Consider the following 19,955-nt stretch of genomic DNA (forward strand, 5'->3'; position numbering starts at 1 on the left):
TCAGCCCTTTAAGCAGAAGAGAATAAATGCTAGCTATTATAGAAAACATAGGTCTTAAAAACTTACACAAGCCTGACCAGGCAGTGGCACAGTGGATAGAGCGTCGGACTGGGACGCAGAGGACCCAGGTTCGAGACCCCGAGGGCACCAGTTTGCGTACAGGTTCATCTGGTTTGAGCAAGGCTCACCAGCTTCAGCCTAAAGTCACTGGCACGAGCAAGGGGTCACTCAGTCTGCTATAGCCCCTCTCCCCCAGTCAAGGCACATATGAGAAAGCAATCAATGAACAACTAAGGTGCTGCAATTAAGAATTGATGCTTCTCATCTCTCTCACTTCCTGTCTGTCCCTATCTCTGATTCCGTCTCTGTCACACAAAAAACTTACCTGGGCCCTGGCCGGTTGGCTCAGCGGTAGAGCGTCAGCCTGGAGTGCGGGGGACCCGGGTTTGATTCCCGGCCAGGGCACATAGGAGAAGCGCCCATTTGCTTCTCCACCCCCCTCCTTCCTCTCTGTCTCTCTCTTCCCCTCCCGCAGCCAAGGCTCCATTGGAGCAAAGATGGCCCGGGCGCTGGGGATGGCTCCTTGGCCTCTGCCCCAGGCGCTAGAGTGGCTCTGGTCGTGGCAGAGCGATGCCCCAGAGGGGCAGAGCATCGCCCCCTGGTGGGCAGAGCCTCGCCCCTGGTGGGCGTGCCGGTGGATCCCAGTCGGGCGCATGCAGGAGTCTGTCTGACTGTCTCTCCCCGTTTCCAGCTTCAGAAATAAATAAATAAATAAATAAAAAATAAAAAAACTTACCTGATACAAAAAAAAAATTTTTTTTTTTCTGAAGTTAGAAACGGGGAGGCAGTCAGACAGACTCCCACATGCGCCCGACTGGGATCCACCCGGCATGCCCACCAGGGGGCGATGCTCTGCCCATCTGGGGCCTTGCCCTGTTGCAACCAGAGCCATTCTAGCGCCTGAGGCAGAGGCCACAGAGCCATCCTCAGCGCCCGGGCCAACTTTGCTCCAATGGAGCCTTGGCTGCGGGAGGGGAGGAGAGACAGAAAGGAAGGAGAGAGGGAGGGTGGAGAAGCAGATGGGCGCTTCTCCTGTGTGCCCTGGCCAGGAATCGAACCCGGGACTCCTGCACGCCAGGCCAACGCTCTACCACTGAGCCAACCAGCCAGGGCCACGTAATACAACATTTATACACAAATGTTCATGGCAGCATCATATTCATAATAGCCAAAAAGTGGAAATGACTCTAAATGTCCAAGAACTGATGAATGAATAAACAAATGTAGTATATCTATACAGTGGTAAATAATTTGATCATATAAATGAATGAAGTTCTGGCCCTGGCCGGTTGGCTCAGTGATAGAGCGTCAGCCCAGCGTGTGGAAGTCCTAGGTTCAATTCCCAGCCACAGCACACAAGAGAAGCGCCCATCTACTTCTCCACCGTTCCCCCTCTCCTTTCTCTCTGTCTCTCTCTTCCCCTCCCGCAGCCAAGGCTCCATTGGAGCAAAGTTGGGCCGGGCGCTGAGGATGGCTCCATGGCCTCCGCCTCAGGTACAAGAAGGGCTCCGGTTGTAACAGAGCAACACCCCAGATGGGCAGAGCAGCGACCCCTAATGGGCATGTCAGGTGGATCCCAGGTGGGCGCATACAGGAGTCTGTCTCTCTGCCTGCCTGACCAATGGTAGCACAGTGGATACAGCCTCAAGCTGGGACACTGAGGTCCCAGGTTCAAAACCCCAAGGTCGCTGGCTTGGATGCGGGTTCATCCGGCTTATGCGCAGACTCACCAGCTTGAGTGTGGGGTTGCCACCTTGAGCATGGGATCATCAACATGGCCTCAGGGTCACTGGCTTGAGCCCAAAGATCTCTGGCTTGAAGCCCAAGGTCGCTGGCTTGAGCAAGGGTCATTGGCTTGGCTGGAGCCCCCAGGTCAAAGCACGTATGAAAAGCAATCAATGAACAACTAAAGTGATGCAACTACGCTTCTCATCTCTCTCCCTTCCTGTCTCTCTCTCTCTTTCTCTCCCTAAAATAAATAAATAAATAACAGGTATAACAGTTTATTATGTAGTCAAATAACAATGAATTTGGAGATGGATTGCATTTCAAATCCATTTAGTATTTACAGTTAAATGTTGATATAAACACAAGGGTTCTGTTAGACAGGTGATCTCTCTGGGAATAATTCGTAACACAGCTTCACAGGACAATCTTTCTACTCTAATTCAATGCAAAGAAAAACCGCTATAGAAACCTTTGCTATCTGTAGAACAAAATCTGGGGTTTGTTTATTTAAAGGGACTAGGAGAGAAATTATCTTTTCTTCTTTGGAGCTCAGCTGAATTATAAAGAGGTGTTCAAATAAAAAAGAAAAGCACTTCGCCTATTCATCCTTCCAAATGATGCAAAGTGGAAACATTCAATCAATGCAAATCAGAGCTAGGTCAGTTCCCCCAATATTAGTTAGTCATATGTCTGAGCAAAGATTATAATGTATGCATTATCAGATTTTTATTTTACTTTGAGAATACATTTATTAAAGCTGGGGACAATGAAACAAAGAAATGGCTTAAGATAGAGAAGAGGCAAGATCAGAGCAACAGGAGTGAGCCTAGGCAGAGCTCCCTTGAGCCTTTGGAAACATGAGGGAGTGTCAAACCTAGAAGAGGCTGCCTGGACCCTTTAGGAAAAAAGTCACAACGAGGCAGAAGAAGTGAGCCATGCTGTGCTGGGCAGATTCAGGAAACAAGTTACAGAGGCAAAAGAGGGCACTTGGAGACAGGGTCAGGGGTTAGCCCAGGATAAGCTGCCACTGCCCACTGCTTCCCTGGTTGCAAGTCCCCTGGGAACCTTTACAGCTTAGGAGAAAGAGAACAAAGATACACAGGTGAAGAAAGAAGGAAGGGGGAAGATGCAGGCATGCTCAAGGGAGGGCAAACCCATCAGATTTCACAGACTAAAAGCACAAACTGAAACTTACTGATATAAGGATCAGACCATTTCAAATGACAACATCCAATTTCTTTAAATTAGAGATGAACACTGCTGCAAAGGCTGCTTTTGAATCACCCTTGTCTAATGCTTACTAGAGGTTATCTACACCAGATTTTGTTTACACACTCAGCAGAATGGGTGCTTCTCAGGAAGTCTCCTTTAAAATGATAACATCCTCACTTCCCCACAAACTAAAATGGCACAAAATGAGTATCACTAGGGAAATCACATAACCTTTCTGAGCCTCAGGTTCCTCACCGTAACACAAGAGATGTCTTTTAAAGGTCCCCTCAGCTCCATGAGTCTATGTTATCAGGCCAAGTTTGTTGTTTCCTTAGGTAAACTTTCTAATATAATTATCTTAATTAACATGTATCAAGCCCTTAATGTATACTGGTCACTGGGCTAAGTGCTCGGTGTTGATTATCTCATTTAATCCCCACAATAACTCTATAAGGTAGTGTGCAGAGAAGAGTTAACAGCAGGAGTGAGACCACTAACCTTAGAAAGGCCTGCTTGCAAGGTTGTCTCTGGGAATTATTCTCATCATTCCCTAATTAGTAATAGTGGCTCGTTGTGCCTAAACTCAATGTACAAAGTGGTTTTTGTTGAGCACTTGCTGTCTGTGTGGCCAGTTGCCAGGGTCACCATCACAGCCGCCTGGCCCATGCAGGTTCGCATTGGATTCGGACAGATGGTAATGAAACAACGGAGCAAAAAGTTGGTGGACCATCATCTTTAATCCCAGCTTGCACCTGGCAGGCAAGTAAAAACACACACTGGGCTCCAAAACCCACTCATTCAGCGCTCACAAAGCTACTGACTTATCTGAGTTTCCTAGAATCAAAGGCTTCTAGCTGACCAGACTTAATCACCTCTGTTCTCCATCTCCTTCTCTCTACACAAACTCTGCACTAACTGGCTTCTCTTTCAGCACTCCACCATCTTGGCTGCTTCTCCTGGCCTCCTCCACATGACCCCTCTGATCTCTCCGCTAATGCTAATCTCAGGAACCAAGAGAGAGCAAGCTCCCAGTCTGCCCCAGTTTATAGTGTAGAAATCAAAACCTTTAATCCAATATACAAATAGGGAAGTCTCTAATACAAAGTCACTTATCTGCCTGACTGGGCCGTGGGCCGGTGGATAGAGCATCGGACTGGGATGTGGAAGACCCAGGTTCGAGACCCCAAGGTCTCCAGCTTGAGCAAGGGCTCATCTGGTTTGAGCAAAGTTTGAGCAAAAGCTCACCAGCTTGAGCCCAAGGTCGCTGGTTTGAGCAAGGGGTTACTCGGTCTGCTGAAGGCCCATGGTCAAGGCATGTATTAGAAAGCAATCAATGAACAATTAAGGTGTTGCAAAGTGCAACGAAAAAATAATGATTGATGCTTCTCATCTCTCTGTTCCTTTCTATCTGTCCCTGTCTATCCCTCTCTCTGACTCTTTCTGTTTCTGTAAAAAAAAGTCAGGCCCTGGCCGGTTGGCTCAGTGGTAGAGCGTCGGCCTGGCGTGCAGAAGTCCCGGGTTCGATTCCTGGCCAGGGCACACAGAAGAAGCGCCCATCTGCCTCTCCGCCCCTTCCCCTCTCCTTCCTCTCTGTCTCTCTCTTCCCCTCCCACAGCTGAGGCTCCATTGGAGCAAAGATGGCCCGGGCGCTGGGGATGGCTCCTTGGCCTCTGCCCCAGGCGCTAAAGTGGCTCTGGTCGCAGCTGAGCGACCCCCGGAGGGGCAGAGCATCGCCCCCTGGTGGGCAGAGCGTCGCCCGTGGTGGGCGTGCCGGGTGGATCCCGGTCGGGCACATGCGGGAGTCTGTCTGACTGTCTCTCCCCGTTTCTAGCTTCAGAAATTAAAAAAAAAAAAAAAAAAAAAAAAGGCACTTATCTGAGGCATGATGGGATTCCTCATGAGTGTACCACCCTACATCAAAAAGGTGGGAAAGGCTTAGTCCTAAAACCAAGCCCCAGGCTACAAAGGATCCTGCCTGCCCACAGCCAGCCCCAACACACATTAATATCACCTGGGCAACGGGCTTCCATGTGGGCAGCGCCATCTTTAACAAAGTGAGCATAATATATATTATATTTTATCTGCCCAACACTGTCCCTCTGGGAATCTGGAGTTTTGGTACATGCTAACCAGAGGGTGCCCATGTGACCAGCCACAAAAGAAAACCTTGGGCAATGAGTCTCAAATAAACTTCCCTGGTAGACAACATTCCCCATGTGTTGTTATAATTCAGTGCTGGAGGAACTAAACATATCCTGAGTGACTTCACAGTGAGAGGACTCTTGATAGCTTGAGCCTGGTTTCTTCCAGACTTCACTTTTTCCCTTTGATTTTGCTTTATAACCCTTCAATGAAAATAAATCTTAACTGCAAATATAATTGGGTATCCTTCCAGTGAAACTGGGAGTGGTCTGAGGACCCCTGGACACAAATACATATTATTAACTTTGTTTTAGGGGGGTTTTTTTGTTTTTCTTTTTTTGTGTGTGACAGAGACAGAGAGGGACAGATAGGTAGAGACAGACAAGAAGCAAGAGAAATGAGAAGCATTAATTCTTAGTTGCTCCATGTTGGGCAGATAAAATGTATTATGCTCACTTTGTTAAAGATGGCGCTGCCCACGTGAAGGCCGTTGCCCAGGTGATATTAATATGTGTCTCTGTGGGCTGTGGGCAGGCAGAATCCTTGTAGCCTGGGGGTTGGTTTTGGGATTAAGCCTTTCCCACCCTTTTTCTTTTTTTTATTTTTTATTTTTTATTTATTTTTTTTAATAGCTTTCTTTTTTTCTTTTTTTTAATTTTTATTTTTTGTACTTTTCTGAAGTTGGAAACAGGGAGGCAGTTAGACAGACTCCCGCATGCACCCGACTGGGATCCACCTGGCATGCCCACCAGGGGGCAATGCTCTGCCCACCTGGGGTTTCGCTCTGCTGAAACCAGAGCCATTCCAGTGCCTGAGGCAGAGGCCACAGAGCCATCCTCAGCGCCCGGGCCAACCCTGCTCCAATGGAGCCCTGGCTGCGGGAGGGGAAGAGAGAGACAGAGAGGAAGGAGAGGGGGAGGGGTGGAGAAGCAGATGGGCGCTTCTCCTGTGTGCCCTGGCTGGGAATCGAACCCAGGACTTCTGCACGCCAGGCCGACGCGCTACCATTGAGCCAACCGGCCAGGGCTTTTTTATTTATTTTTACTTATTCATTTTAGAGAGGAAAGAGAGAGAGAGAGAGGAGAGAGAGACAGGGGGGAGGAGCTGGAAGCATCAACTCCCAAATGTGCCTGACCAGGCAAGCCCAGGGTTTCGAACCGGCGACCTCAGCATTTCCAGGTCGACGCTTTATCCACTGCGCCACCACAGGTCAGGCCCCTTTTCCACCCTTTTTGATGTGGGGTGGTACAATTTCATCATGCCCCAGATAAGTGATTTTGTATTAGAGACTTCCTTATTTTGTATATTGGATTAAAGGTTTGGATTTCTACACTATAAAATAGGGGCAGAACGGGAGCTTGCTCTCTTGGTTCCTGAGATTAGCATGAGAGAGCAGAGAAAGGCCACGTGGAGGAGGCCAGGAGAAGCAACCAAGATGGTGGAGTGCTGAAGGAAAAGTCAGTTTGTGCAGAGTTTGTGTAGGGAGAAGGAAGGAGATGGGGAACAGAGGTGAATAAGTCTGGTGAGCTAGAAACCTTTGATTCTAGGAAATTCGGATAAGTCAGTAGCTTTGTGAGCACTGAATTGAGTGGGTTTTGGAGCCCAGTGTGTGTTTTTACTTGCCCGCCGGGTGCAAGCTAGGATTAAAGCTAATGGCCCACCAGTTCTTGGCTCCGTTGTTTCTTTACCCACTGTCTGAATCCAATGCGAACCTGCATGGGCGGTGGCTGCTGTGATGGTGGCCCTAGCTTCTGGCCATATACTCCACCTTAGTTGTTCACTGATTGCTTTCTTATATGTACCTTGACTGGGGAGCTACAGCATACCGAGTGACCCCTTGCTCAAGCCAGTGACCTTGGGCTCAAGCTGGTGAGCCTTGCTCAAACCAGATGAGCCTGCGCTGAAGCTGGCGACCTTGGGGTTTCAAACCTGGGTCCTCTGTGTCCCAGTCCGACGTTTTATCCACTGCGCCACCACCTGGTCAGGCCTATTAACCTTGTTTTATGGATAAAAAAACTGAAGCTTAGAAAGAAAATAACTTGGGGGATACCAAAATGGCTGCAGAGGAGGCAGAAGCTACACTCACTCACCTGCTCCTGGCGCCAAACCAAATTTAGAGCTAAATTACAAAGCAATCTTCTTTTTTTTTTTTTTTTTTCATTTTTCCGAAGCTGGAAACGGGGAGGTAGACAGTTTCCCGCATGCGCCCAACCGGGATCCACCCGGCATGCCCACCAGGGGGCGATGCTCCACCCCTCTGGGGCATCGCTCTGTCGCATACAGAGCCATTCTAGCGCCTGAGGCAGAGGCCATGGAACCATCCTCAGTGCCGGGGCCATCTTTGCTCCAATGGAGCCTCGCTGTGGGAGGGGAAGAGAGAGACAGAGAGGAAGGAGAGGGGGAGGGGTGGAGAAGAAGATGGGCGCTTCTCCTATGTGCCCTGGCCGGGAATCGAACCCGGGACTCCCGCACGCCAGGCCAACGCTCTACCGCTGAGCCAACCAGCCAGGGCCCAAAGCAATCTTTTTTTTTTTTTTTTTTTTAATTTTTATTTATTCATTTTAGAGAAGAGAGAGAGAGATAGAATGGGGGGAGGAGCAGGAAGCATCAACTCCCATATGTGCCTTGACCAGGCAGGTCCAGGGTTTTTTGAACCGGCAACCTCAGCATTCCAGGTCGATGGCTTTATCCACTGTGCCACCACAGGTCAGGCCCAAAGCAATCTTCTTGAATAACCAACTGAAGGCTAGCTGAGCTGAAATAGTATAACCAAGGATTTACAGAAGTCACATAGAGACTACTAAGAAGGGTGGAGAAACGGGGAGAAACGAGAAGAAACAGGAAGGGCTGGCCGCAGCACCAACATGCAGTGGCTGAGGTTAAGTGGAATAAATCGATGTTCCTCTTTCTCAACTCAACAAATAAAATAATTTTTAAAAATAATAATAACCTGCCTGACCAGGCGGTGGTGCAGTGGATAGAGCATCGGACTGGGATGCAGAGGACCCAGGTTCGAGGCCCCGAGGTCACCAGCTTGAGCACGGGCTCATCTGGTTTGAGCAAGAAGCCCACTAGCTTGGAACCAAGGTCACTGGCTTGAGCAAGGGGTTACTCGGTCTGCTGAAGTCACGCAGTCAAGGCACATATGAGAAAGCAATCAATGAACAACTAAGGTGTTGCAAAGCGCAATGAAAAACTAATGATTGACCCTGGCCGGTTGGCTCAGTGGTAGAGCGTCGGCCTGGCGTGCAGAAGTCCCGGGTTCGATTCCTGGCCAGGGCACATAGGAGAAGTGCCCATCTGCTTCTCCACCCCTCCCCCTCTCCTTCCTCTCTGTCTCTCTCTTCCTCTCCCGCAGCCGAGGCTCCATTGGAGCAAAGATGGCCCGGGCGCTGGGGATGGCTCTGGTAGCAACAGAGTGACACCCCGGAGGGGCAGAGCATCGCCCCCTGGTGGGCAGAGCGTCACCCCTGGTGGATGTGCCAGGTGGATCCCGGTCGTGCACATGCGGGAGTCTGTCTGACTGTCTCTACCCATTTCCAGCTTCAGAAAAAATACAAAACAAACAAACAAAAAAAAAAACACACAAAAAAAACTAGTGATTGATGATTCTCATCTCTCTTCGTTCCTGTCTGTCTGTCCCTGTCTATCCCTCTCTCTGACTCACTCTCTGTCTCTGTAAATAAATAAATAAAAATTTAAAAAACAAACAAACAAAAAAATACAGGGTAGCTGAATGGATAAGAAAACATGACCCATATATATTATATGCTGTCTACAAGAGACCTACTTCAGAAAAGATATACACAGACTGAAAGTGAAAGAATAGAAAAGAATATTCTATGCAAATGGAAATGAATAAAAAAGCTGAGGTAGCAATACTATATCAAACAAAATAGACTCCAAGACAAAGGCCTAATAAGACAAAGACGGTCACTACATAATACTGAAAGGATCGATTCAACAAGAAAATATAAACCTAGGCCCTGGCCGGTTGGCTCAGCGGTAGAGCGTCGGCCTAGCGTGCGGAGGACCCGGGTTCGATTCCCGGCCAGGGCACATAGGAGAAGCGCCCATTTGCTTCTCCACCCTTCCGCCGCGCTTTCCTCTCTGTCTCTCTCTTCCCCTCCCGCAGCCAAGGCTCCATTGGAGCAAAGATGGCCCGGGCGCTGGGCATGGCTCTGTGGCCTCTGCCTCAGGCGCTAGAGTGGCTCTGGTCGCAATATGGCGACGCCCAGGATGGGCAGAGCATCGCCCCCTGGGGGGCAGAGCACCGCCCCTGGTGGGCGTGCCGGGTGGATCCCGGTAGGGCGCATGCGGGAGTCTGTCTGACTGTCTCTCCGTTTCCAGCTTCAGAAAAATGAAAAAAAAAAAAAAAAGAAAAAAGAAAATATAAACCTTATAGCCTGACCAGGCAGTGGTGCAGTGGACAGAGCGTCAGACTGGGATGCGGAAGACCCAGGTTCGAGACCCCGAGGTCGCCAGCTTGAGCATGGGCTCATCTGGTTTGAGCAAAAATTCACCAGCTTGGACCCAAGGTCGCTGGCTCCAGCAAGGGGTTACTCGGTCTGCTGAAGGCCCGCGGTCAAGGCACATATGAGAAAGCAATCAATGAACAACTAAGGTGTCGCAGTGCGCAACGAAAAAACTAATGATTGATGCTTCTCATCTCTCCGTCCCTGTCTATCCCTCACTCTGACTCTCTCTGTCTCTGTAAAAAAAAAAAAAAAGAGAGAGAATATAAACCTTATAAACATATATACACCCAACATAGGAGTACCTAAATATACAATGAAAATCTTGGTAGACATTAAGGGAGATTAACAACAATACAGTCATAGTAGGGGATTTTAAAACCTCACTGGCATCAATGGATAGATCTTCCAGACAAATATCAACAAGGCATAAACAACCTTAAACACACTGGATCAGATAAGATTTTATATTTACAGACATTTCATCCCAAAGCAGCAGAACATATATTTTTCTCAAGTGTAAACAGAATAGTCTCAAAGATAGAACACATATTAGGACTCAAAATATTCTTAATAAATTCAAGAAGATTTAAATCATATTAAACATCATCTCTGACCACACTAACATGAAACTAGAAATCAATTACAATTAAAAAAAATTTAAAAACAACCTGACTAGGTAGTGACGCAGTGGATAGAGCATTGATCTGGGACGCAAAGGACCCAGGTTTGAAGCCCTGAGGCTGCCGGCTTGAGTGTGGGCTCACCAGCTTAGGCATGGGGTCACAGGCATGACCACATGGTCACTGGCTTGAACCCAAAGGTCGCTGGCTTGAAGCCCAAGGTTGCTGGCTGGAGCCCAAGGGCGCTGGCTTGAGCAAGAGTTCACTGGCTCGGCTGGAGCCCCCCGGTCAAGGCACATATGAGAAAGCAATCAATGAACAACTAAGGTGCCACAACAAAGAATTGATGCTTCTCATCTCTCTCTTGTCCTGTTGGTCTGTCTCTCTATTGCAAAAAAAAGAGAATATTTTCTGTATTTTAATTGTGGTGGTAGCTACAAGACTACATACGTTTGTCAAAACTCAACAAATTGTACACATAAATGGTAATTTTTTTTTTTATAAATGGTAAATTTTGTTGTACATTAATTATACCTTAGTAAACCAGGATTTTTAAAAATCACTATTGGGTGGTGAAGATACAATACAATACACAGATGATGTATTATAGAATTGTACAGCTAAAACCTATATAATTTAATTAACCAATATCACCCCAATAAATTCATTTTTAAAAAATTTAAATCATACTGCTATGTGGAAGATGTACTGGAAAGGGGTAAAAGCTGGGTGCAGGGAGAGAAGTCCCAGAGCATGTCCAGTTACTTTGGATATATTGGTGTTTTGGTTTTTTTTAGATTTTATTTATTCATTTTAGAGAGAGAGAGACAGAGAGAGAAGGGAGGGAGGAGCAGAAAGGATCAACTTCCATATGTGCCTTGACCAGGGAAGCCCAGGGTTTTGAACCAGCAACCTCAGTGTTCCAGGTCGATGCTTTTACCCACTGTGCCACCACAGGTCAGGCTGGATATATTGGTTTTGAGCTATCTCATAGCTGCTGAAGTAGAGACATTCAGCAGAGAGTTTCTATGAGTCCAAAGTTCCTATCATCATCACAACAGTCATATCTTGTAGTATTTTTATACTTACTGTTGTGTTAGACACCTGTTAACTGCACATTCCACCACCTTACCTCTGAGAGTGGAAACTATTTGATCTCTACTACACTTTCCAGTGCTACCGCCAGTAGCCATAAGTGGTTATTTAAATGACAATTAAAATTTAATTAAAAATACAATATCAAAATAAATACAAATAAAAATATTAATACAATATCGCAGTTGCACTAGCCGTACTTAAAGTGTTCAATGGCCACATTCCATCATCACAGAAAACTCTACTGAATGGTGTTGTCCTGGAACATTATTTCTAAGTTTTCCTACAATGTTAACACTCATTGATTCCAGAGACAACTTCAGAGTAGTTGCCAAACAGCACACAAAGGTTCTTCACTATTAACTGGTGATAGTAACATCTTAAGGCATTGTTTTAAGGTGAATGATGTTTGTGTAAGCCAGGGGTCCCCAAACTACGACCCAAGGGCCGCATGCGGCCCCCTGAGGCCATTTATCCTGCCCCTGCCGCACTTCCAGAAGGGGCACCTCTTTCATTGGTGGTCAACGAGAGGAGCATAGTTCCCATTGAAATACTGGTCAGTTTGTTGATTTAAATTTACTTGTTCTTTATTTTAAATATTGTATTTGTTCCTGTTTTGTTTTTTTACTTTAAAATAAGATAAGTGCAGTGTGCATAGGGATTTGTTCATAGTTGGGGTTTTTTTTGTTTTTTTTTTTTAATTTATTCATTTTAGAGAGGAGAGGGAGAGACAGAGAGAGAGAAGGGGGGAGGAGCTGGAAGCATCAACTCCCATATGTGCCTTGACCAGGCAAGCCCAGGGTTTCGAACCGGAGACCTCAGCATTTCCAGGTTGACGCTTTATCCACTGCGCCATCAAAGGTCAGGCCATAGTTTTTTTTATAGTCTGGCCCTCCAACGGTCTGAGGGACAGTGAACTGGCCCCCTGTGAAAAAAGTTTGGGGACCCCTGGTATAAGCTGTTAAAAAAATAAGTTTTATCTTTTAGGTTGGGGTTTTTCACTGAAAAACCTAAAAGCTTTAATTTTTTAAAAATGATTCTTAGCCTGACCAGGCAGTGGCGTAGTGGACACAGAGGACCCAGGTTTGAACCCTGAGGTCACCTGCTTGAGCACAGGCTCATCTGGCTCTGAGCGCAGGATCGCTGGCTTCAGCATGGGATCATAGACATGACCCCATGGTCGCTGGCTTGAGCCCAAGGTCGCTGGCTTGAGCAAGGGGTCACTTGCTCTGCTGAAGCTTCCCGGTCCAAGGCACATATGAGAAAGCAATCAATGAACAAGCAACCAATGAACAACTAAGATGCCACAACAAAGAACTGATGCTTCTCATTTCTCTCCCTTCCTGTCTGTCTGTCCCTATCTGTCTCTCTGACTCTCTCTGTAAAAATGAAAAAATTTAAAAAATTTTTAAAAATTATTTTTAAAGAGGCAGGATGTTTTGAAAGTTTATTGTTTGGCCTTTCTCTTCAGAAAGACACTATTAAGAGTTTCAACTTTTTGTTTTTACATTAATGAAATAGCTAATAAAATGGGTCCCTACCCCTCCTAATTGGCACCAGATTCAACCACAAATCCATACTTCATGCTAAGATGTACTCTTCCAACTGAATAGAAAACTCAGGTCCTGGCCAGGTTGTGCAGTGGGTTAGAGCAGTGTCCTGCTAAGCCAAGGTTGCAGGTTTGGTCCCTAGTAAGGGCACATACAAGAATCAACCAATAAACGCGTAACTAAGTTAAACAACTAATCGATGTTTCTCTATCTATCTAAAAAAAGTCAATAAAAGAAAAATCATTAAGAAGAACAGAAACTCCTACAGGCAGTTAAATTACCAATTTACTTTGTCCTCTGACAACTGCTGTTTCAGTTTAATTATTTGATACTACTTCATAGCATCCTAATATATGTGCCAGCATCCTCTCTGCAGCACCCTCTCTTCAATTACATTTCTACAGCAAAGCAGGGGTGAGACTCCCTGGGTGTCTATGAGAATTAAAGGTTTTACAGATTAGTAGCTTCCAAATTAGCAGGCTCAGAGGTACCACACATGATTTAGTTCTTAGTCCCCAGTGAAAGCAATTAACAAGAATAACAGGAATACAGTTATTTTTCCCTAGGAATCTGGCACCTCCCTTGGGAGCGTAGGCCTCCCAGCGACACCATGCTGACAGTGCAAACTGCTTCAAGATCCTTTAATCAGAGTGCTGCTACTCAAATTCTCCGTAAGAACTATGTATCAGAGAGCACCATAGAGCAAATTGGTGGGTAACTCACTCGCACATTGTCTTTATGGCAAAAACGGGATGGGATTTTAGAAGGAAGAAACCACATCGCCCCACTGTTGCAATCCAGATTCCCCTTCAGAATAAATCACCTGAGTATCAATTGACACAGTGCCACACACAATGTGCACTAGCAAAAGAGCTCAATAAATCCATGTTGAATAAATGAGTGAATGAGAGCCTGAACACAAAAGGTATTCCAGAAATACCTGTTGAATAAAAAGAGACTCATCTAGACACTATCATAGGTGCTGGGGAAGAGGAGGGTAGGTATGATATTTACTGACAACTGTATGATGGAGTCATACAATACGCATGGTAATGTAATGAGGCCAACAAGAGTCCTACGTCCAGTTGCCTGAGTTCAAATCCCAAGACCACCACATAATGGGAAGCCTTGGTCAAGACACATTATTAGTCAAACCAGGATCAAATTCTCCGTTTGGAAAAAAAGGGATAACAAATACTTATCTTGCATGATTCTTTCATGAATTAGAAAAAGAAAATGCAGATAAATGACAGCACAGCCTGGCATATGAAAGACAGGAAACAAAAAAAAAAATGGTTAAAATCCCGGACTGACCAGGCCGTGGCGCAGTGGATAGTGTTGGACTGGGATGCACGACCCAGGTTTGAAACCCGAGGTGGCAGGCTTGAGCGTGGGCTCACCATGGTCGCTGCCTTGAGCAAGGGGTCGCTTGCTCTATTATAGCCCCCCTCTCTTCAAGGCACATATAAGAATGCAATCAGTTAATAACTAAGGTGTCACAAGGAAGAATTGATGCTTCTCATCTCCCTTCCTGTCTGTCTGTCCCTCTCTCTGACTCTGTCTCTATCCAAAAAAAAATCCCTAGAAAGTGCTACCGTCCTATGAGGCTTACCATGTGCCTGTCACTGTGCTACACATTCTAAATATATGACCTCAAAATTCTTCACGCCAACCTTATGAGGTAGGTACCATTCACACTTTCTCACAGGTGAGAAAAAGGAATGCACAGAAAGGGTGATGGCAGTATAAGGACTGAGCCAGGATTCGAACTCGGGCAATGTGTGCAGCGCACACTCCTATTCACTCAGTGTACGGTATTTTCCACTATTCTAGCATCACCAGCCACTTGAAAGTTTAAGATGCTGAAGCAAGCACTTTGCATTCAGTTTTTACCAATTCGTCCCCCAAATCCTGTGAGGCAGGGTGAAGTCCCGTTGCTGAGGCTCAGAGTTTTGCGACTTGCCCAAAGTCACTAAGCGCAGCCCCGGTCTTGGAAGAGAAAAGCTGGCCTTCGGAAGCCTGCCCTCACCACTCACTCGCAGCTCTAAGCTTCGGCGCCCCAAGGCAAACCCCACTCCCTGTTCTCCCGCGGGTAACCCCAAAACCCTGTCCGTGCCTGCCCCAACCGCCCACAACGGTCCTCAAGGGTGCCCTCGCACTTTCGGGTCTAACAGCTCCAGGCCACCCTCTTGCCATCTCCTCAGCGTAGGCTCCTGGGTGGTTACTTTGCTGCCCCTCAGACGGACCCGGCAGCGTGGGGGAGGGGTACACGACAGGGCGCATGCCCAGAAGGCTCCATTTGGCACCGGCTTACCTGAGAGTCGCGGAACTCGACCACCACGTTCTCGCTGCTCCACCGCGCCGCCATCTCCTACCTCCTTCGTCCCTGCCCCAGGACCATGCGTTCCCACCTCACAAACCCCTGTTCCTCGGGTCCCTGAGCCCCACGCAGCCCGCGAGTGAGTCCTTCCACGCCACGCCCCACCTCCGCCTAACTGCAAACTATTGGCTAGACCGCACACTGGTTTCGCCCCCTCTTCCCGGTTTTTCCAATTGCGGCACCGCGCCTACCCGAACAGGCACGCCCCCTCCACTTCCGTCACTTGGCTTAAGTCACTCAAGCTCCTTGCCACTGCGAACACACGCCCCCCTGCCGCAAGATATTTTGGGAGTTGTAGTCCAAGGTCGTATGGCGCGTGGGTAACCCTGGTAGAGCTCACAGAATAAGATTTGATGGCGGTGAGGGGCATGTTGACTCACTGTCTCCTCGATGGTGTCCCTGGCAAGACCCAGGATGTCTACAAACTAAAACCCAACATCCGTCAAACCAAAGATTACTTCTTTTCCTGAGGTCTACCACAAAGGCATTGAATGCCGAGATGTATTCTTTCCGTTCCGTACAGCAGCACTTCTTAGTGTTCAGGGATCCCTCGCCCAAGTTTTCAAGGAATTTCCGAAAGCAGTACACTTTTGATCATCATACTAAGACGTTATTTGACTTTTTCTTTCTCTAATCAGTGTATGGCAGAGCTTTCCAGAGGCTATATAATATATACTGTAACAGCCCTGGCCGGTTGGCTCAGTGGTAGAGCGTCGGCCTGGCGTGCAGAAGTCCCGGGTTCGATTCCCGGCCAGGGCACATAGGAGAGGCGCCCATCTGCTTCTCCACCCTTCCCCCTCTCCTTCCTCTCTGTCTCTCTCTTCCCCTCCCGCAGCGAGGCTCCATTGGAGCAAAGATGGCCCGGGCGCTGGGGATGGCTCCTTGGCCTCTGCCCCAGGCGCTAGAGTGGCTCTGGTCGCAACAGACCGACACCCCGGAGGGGCAGAGCATCGCCCCCTGGTGGGCAGAGGGTCGCCCCCTGGTGGGCGTGCTGGGTGGATCCCGGTCGGGCGCATGCGGTAGTATGTCTGACTGTCTCTCCCTGTTTCTAGCTTCAGAAAAATACCCCCCCCAAAAAAAAAAATATATATATATATATACTGTAACAGATTGAACAGTAGAAGCAGATGTGGGAAATCAGTGGCTTTTATAAAAGTATTTTTTGCGCCAAACTGATGACATACTTATGCCAGGGAGCAAGATCTTAAATGCTCCTCCAGCTGTTTTTAACTTTCTAAATTTTTTTAAATTTTATTGACTGATTGATTGATTGATTTTAGAGAAAGAGGAAAAGAGAGAGAAAAAAAATATGCATTTGTTGTTCCACTTATTTATGCATTAATTGGTTGAGTCTTTTATGTGCTTTAACCTGGAATCGAACCAGCAACCTTGGCTATGGGGACAGCTCTTTTTCTATTAAGCCAGACATTGAAGAAATTGGCTACTTTAACTCTAGCTAGATAGCTCAGTTGGTTAGAGCATCGTCCCAATGAACCAAGGTTGCAGTTTTAATCCCTGGTCAGGGCATGTACAAGAATCAACCAATGAATGCATAAATAAGTGGAGCACCAAATAGATGTTTCCTCTTTCTTGCTCTCTATCCACCTGTCTCTCTCTCCCTTCCTCTCTCTGTCTCTCTAAAATCAATCAACAAATTAAGTAATATATATGTTAACTTTGAGAACGGCTGTGATAGTATGGTGAGTGATGATTAGGTTCTCATCCTTTTTTTTTATGTTCTCATCTCTTATCTTACCTTCTCAAATCCTGGCTTAATTGGTATAGCTTCAATTTTTTTATAGAAAGAGGAATGACTGATTTAATTTATTTGGTCTTGTACTGAGTTAAGCACAAGGCCTGGAATGTAGGCAATACTCAAGTGTGAGCTAGTATTGTTGCTGTTAATATTATCACTATTTTTATATGCAAGTTCATACATAAATAAAGATAAAAAGTTATCCCCTCCCTCCTGGAATGTTGGATGTAATGGGGAAGACAGACTTAACAGGGTGACCAACTCCTCCCAGGAAACCCTTCAGTCCAGACAAACTGGGATAACTGGTCACTGTACAACAGGTATATGCTTGGCGGATGAATTTGGTTTTATAAAAGACTAGCAAGCAATGTGACAGGAGAGAACAGACTAAATAAGAGATCTGACATAGCATCCTGAAGAAAGTGATATTTAAGCTTTTCAGCATAATATTAGGATTTTGATAAAGTATACTATCAAAAAAAGTACTTCAACATTACATCTCTTTTTTTTCTTTTTCAATTCAGTGAGAGGCGGGGAGGCAGAGAGACAGCATGAGCCCCGGCTGGGATCCACCTGGCAAGCCCACTAGCCAGTGATGTTCTGCCCATCTAGGGCCATGCTTGCAACCAAGTTCTTCTTTGCACCTAAGGTGGAAGCCATGGACCCTTCCTCAGCGCCCTGGGCCAACTTGTTCCAATTAAGCCATGGCTGCAGGAGAGGAAGACAGAGAGAGAGAAAGAGAGAGAGAGAGAGAGAGAGAAGGGGTGGAGAAGCAGATGGGCACTTCCCCTGTGTGCCCTGACTGGAAATCGAACCTGGGACAGCCACACACTGGGCCAACACATGAGCCAACAAGCCAGAGCCAAAAGTATTTCAACATTAAAAGTGTGAACATCCTGACCAGGCGGTGGCGCAGTGGATACAGTGTCAGACTGGGATGCGGAGGACCCAGGTTCAAGACCCCGAGGTCGCCAGCTTGAGCACAGGCTCATCTGGTTTAAGCAAAATTCACCAGCTTGGACCCAGGGTCGCTGGCTCGAGCAATGGGTTACTCGGTCTGCTGTAGCCCTATGGTCAAGGCACATATGAAAAAGCAATCAATGAGCAACTAAGGTGTCAATACGAAAACTGATGATTGATGCTTCTCATCTCTCTTTGTTCCTGTCTGTCCCTATCTGACTCTCTCTCTGTCCTTGTAAAAAAAAAAAAAAAAAAAAAAAAAAAAGGTGTGAACAAAGCATGACCAGGTGGTGGCGCAGTGGATAGAGTGTTGGACTGGGATGAGGAGGACCCAGAGTGTTCGAGACCCCGAGGTCACCAGCTTGAGCGTGGACCCATTTGGTTTGAGCAAAGCTCACCAGCTTGGACCCAAGGGGTTACATGGTCTACTGGACCCCAGGGTCAAGGCACATATGAGAAAACAATCAATGAACAACTAAGGTGTCACACAAAAAACTGATGATTGATGCTTCTCATCTCTCTTTGTTCCTGTCTGTCTGTCCCCTATCTATTCCTCTCTCTGACTCACTCTGTCTCTTAAAAAAAAAAAAAAAAAAAGTGTGAACAAAGACCCTGAAGTGTGAAGAGTAGGGTGCATTACACAAACATAAAGCAGTTCCCCAATTAATACTCATGGCACTGTGCTTTTTTATTTCATTCTACATACATCACAATTTGTAATTCAATGTTTATTTCTTATTTTTAAGCTTTGGGAGGACAGGAACCACGTCTGTCTTGTTCAGCCCTGCATAGTGACGCTCCATGATACAAGGCACTCTATGAATATTTGTCCAGTGAATAAATGTGAAAATTATAGAAAGTCATGCCCTCAGAGTGCTGTGTAGGTAAAAACAATGCCTTCTGGAAAATCAAAATGTAATTTTATTTTTTATGACAGAGATGGAGAGAGAGATAGAGAGAGGGATAGATAGGGACAGAGAGACAGGAAGGAAGAGAGATGAGCAGCATCAGTTCTTCCTTGCGGCTCCTTAGTTGTTCATTGATTGCTTTCTCATATGTGCCTTGAGTGGGGGGGCTACAGCAAAACGAGTGACCCCTTGCTCAAGCCAGCGACCTTGGGCTTCAAGCCAATGACCATGAGGTCACGTCTATGAGCCCATGCTCAAGCCAGCGACCCCACGCTCAAGCTGGTGAGCCTGTGCTCAAGCTTGGACCTGGGTCCTCTGTGTCCCAGTCTGATGCTCTATCCACTGTGGCATCTCTTGGTCAGGCAAAAAAAATATAATTTAAAAAAATGTATTTAGCCTGACCAGGCAGTGGCGCAGTGGATAGAGCGTCGGACTGGGATGCAGAAGGACCCAGGTTCGAGAACCCAAGGTCACCAGCTCGAGCGCGGGCTCATCTGATTTGAGCAAAGCTCACCAGCTTGGACCCAAGCTCACCAATTTGGACGCAAGGTCGCTGGCTCGAGCAAGGGGTTATTCAGTCTGCTGAAGGCCCACGGTCAAGGCACATATGAGAAAGCAATCAATGAACAACTAAGGTGTTGCAATGCACAACGAAAAACTAATGATTGATGCTTCTCATCTCTCCGTTCCTGTCTGTCTGTCCCTGTCTGTCCTTTTCTCTGACTCTCTCTCTCTGTCTCTGTAAAAAACAAAAACAAAAAAAAAACCCACAAAAAAACGTATTTATTGAACCCTGGCCAGGTAGCATAGTTGGTGAGGGTTTGTCCCGATTCATCAAAGTTACAAGTTTAAACCCTGGTAAGGGCCCATACAAGAATCAACCAATAAAGAATAAATAAGTGGAACAACAAATTGATGTTTCTCTCTCTCTTCTCCCGTTTCTCTCTCTAAAATCAACAAATAAAAAATTTTTTTTTAATTATATGTTTTCTTAAAGGTGCTTAGTCTTATTTCAAGAGTGTGTTAACCTAGGTGCTCAGAAACAATGGGCAGGGCTTCCTTAAGG

The 19,955-nt window shown here is 46.6% G+C and overlaps 1 protein-coding gene across 2 annotated transcripts in view; it reads right to left on the bottom strand.

Moving 5' to 3' along the window:
• WDR59 (WD repeat domain 59) overlaps positions 1-15,360 on the bottom strand; it is a 99,578-nt gene extending 84,218 nt beyond the window's left edge. For both annotated transcript variants that reach the window (XM_066243467.1, XM_066243466.1), the window contains exon 1: positions 15,200-15,360. In XM_066243467.1, the coding sequence (XP_066099564.1) occupies positions 15,200-15,253 (54 nt within the window). In that variant the 5' untranslated portion in view covers positions 15,254-15,360. The remainder of the gene's footprint in view (positions 1-15,199) is intronic.
• Positions 15,361-19,955: the final 4,595 nt, after the last annotated feature.

Source organism: Saccopteryx bilineata, chromosome 9, assembly GCF_036850765.1.
Source record: "Saccopteryx bilineata isolate mSacBil1 chromosome 9, mSacBil1_pri_phased_curated, whole genome shotgun sequence".
Lineage (NCBI taxonomy): Eukaryota > Metazoa > Chordata > Mammalia > Chiroptera > Emballonuridae > Saccopteryx > Saccopteryx bilineata.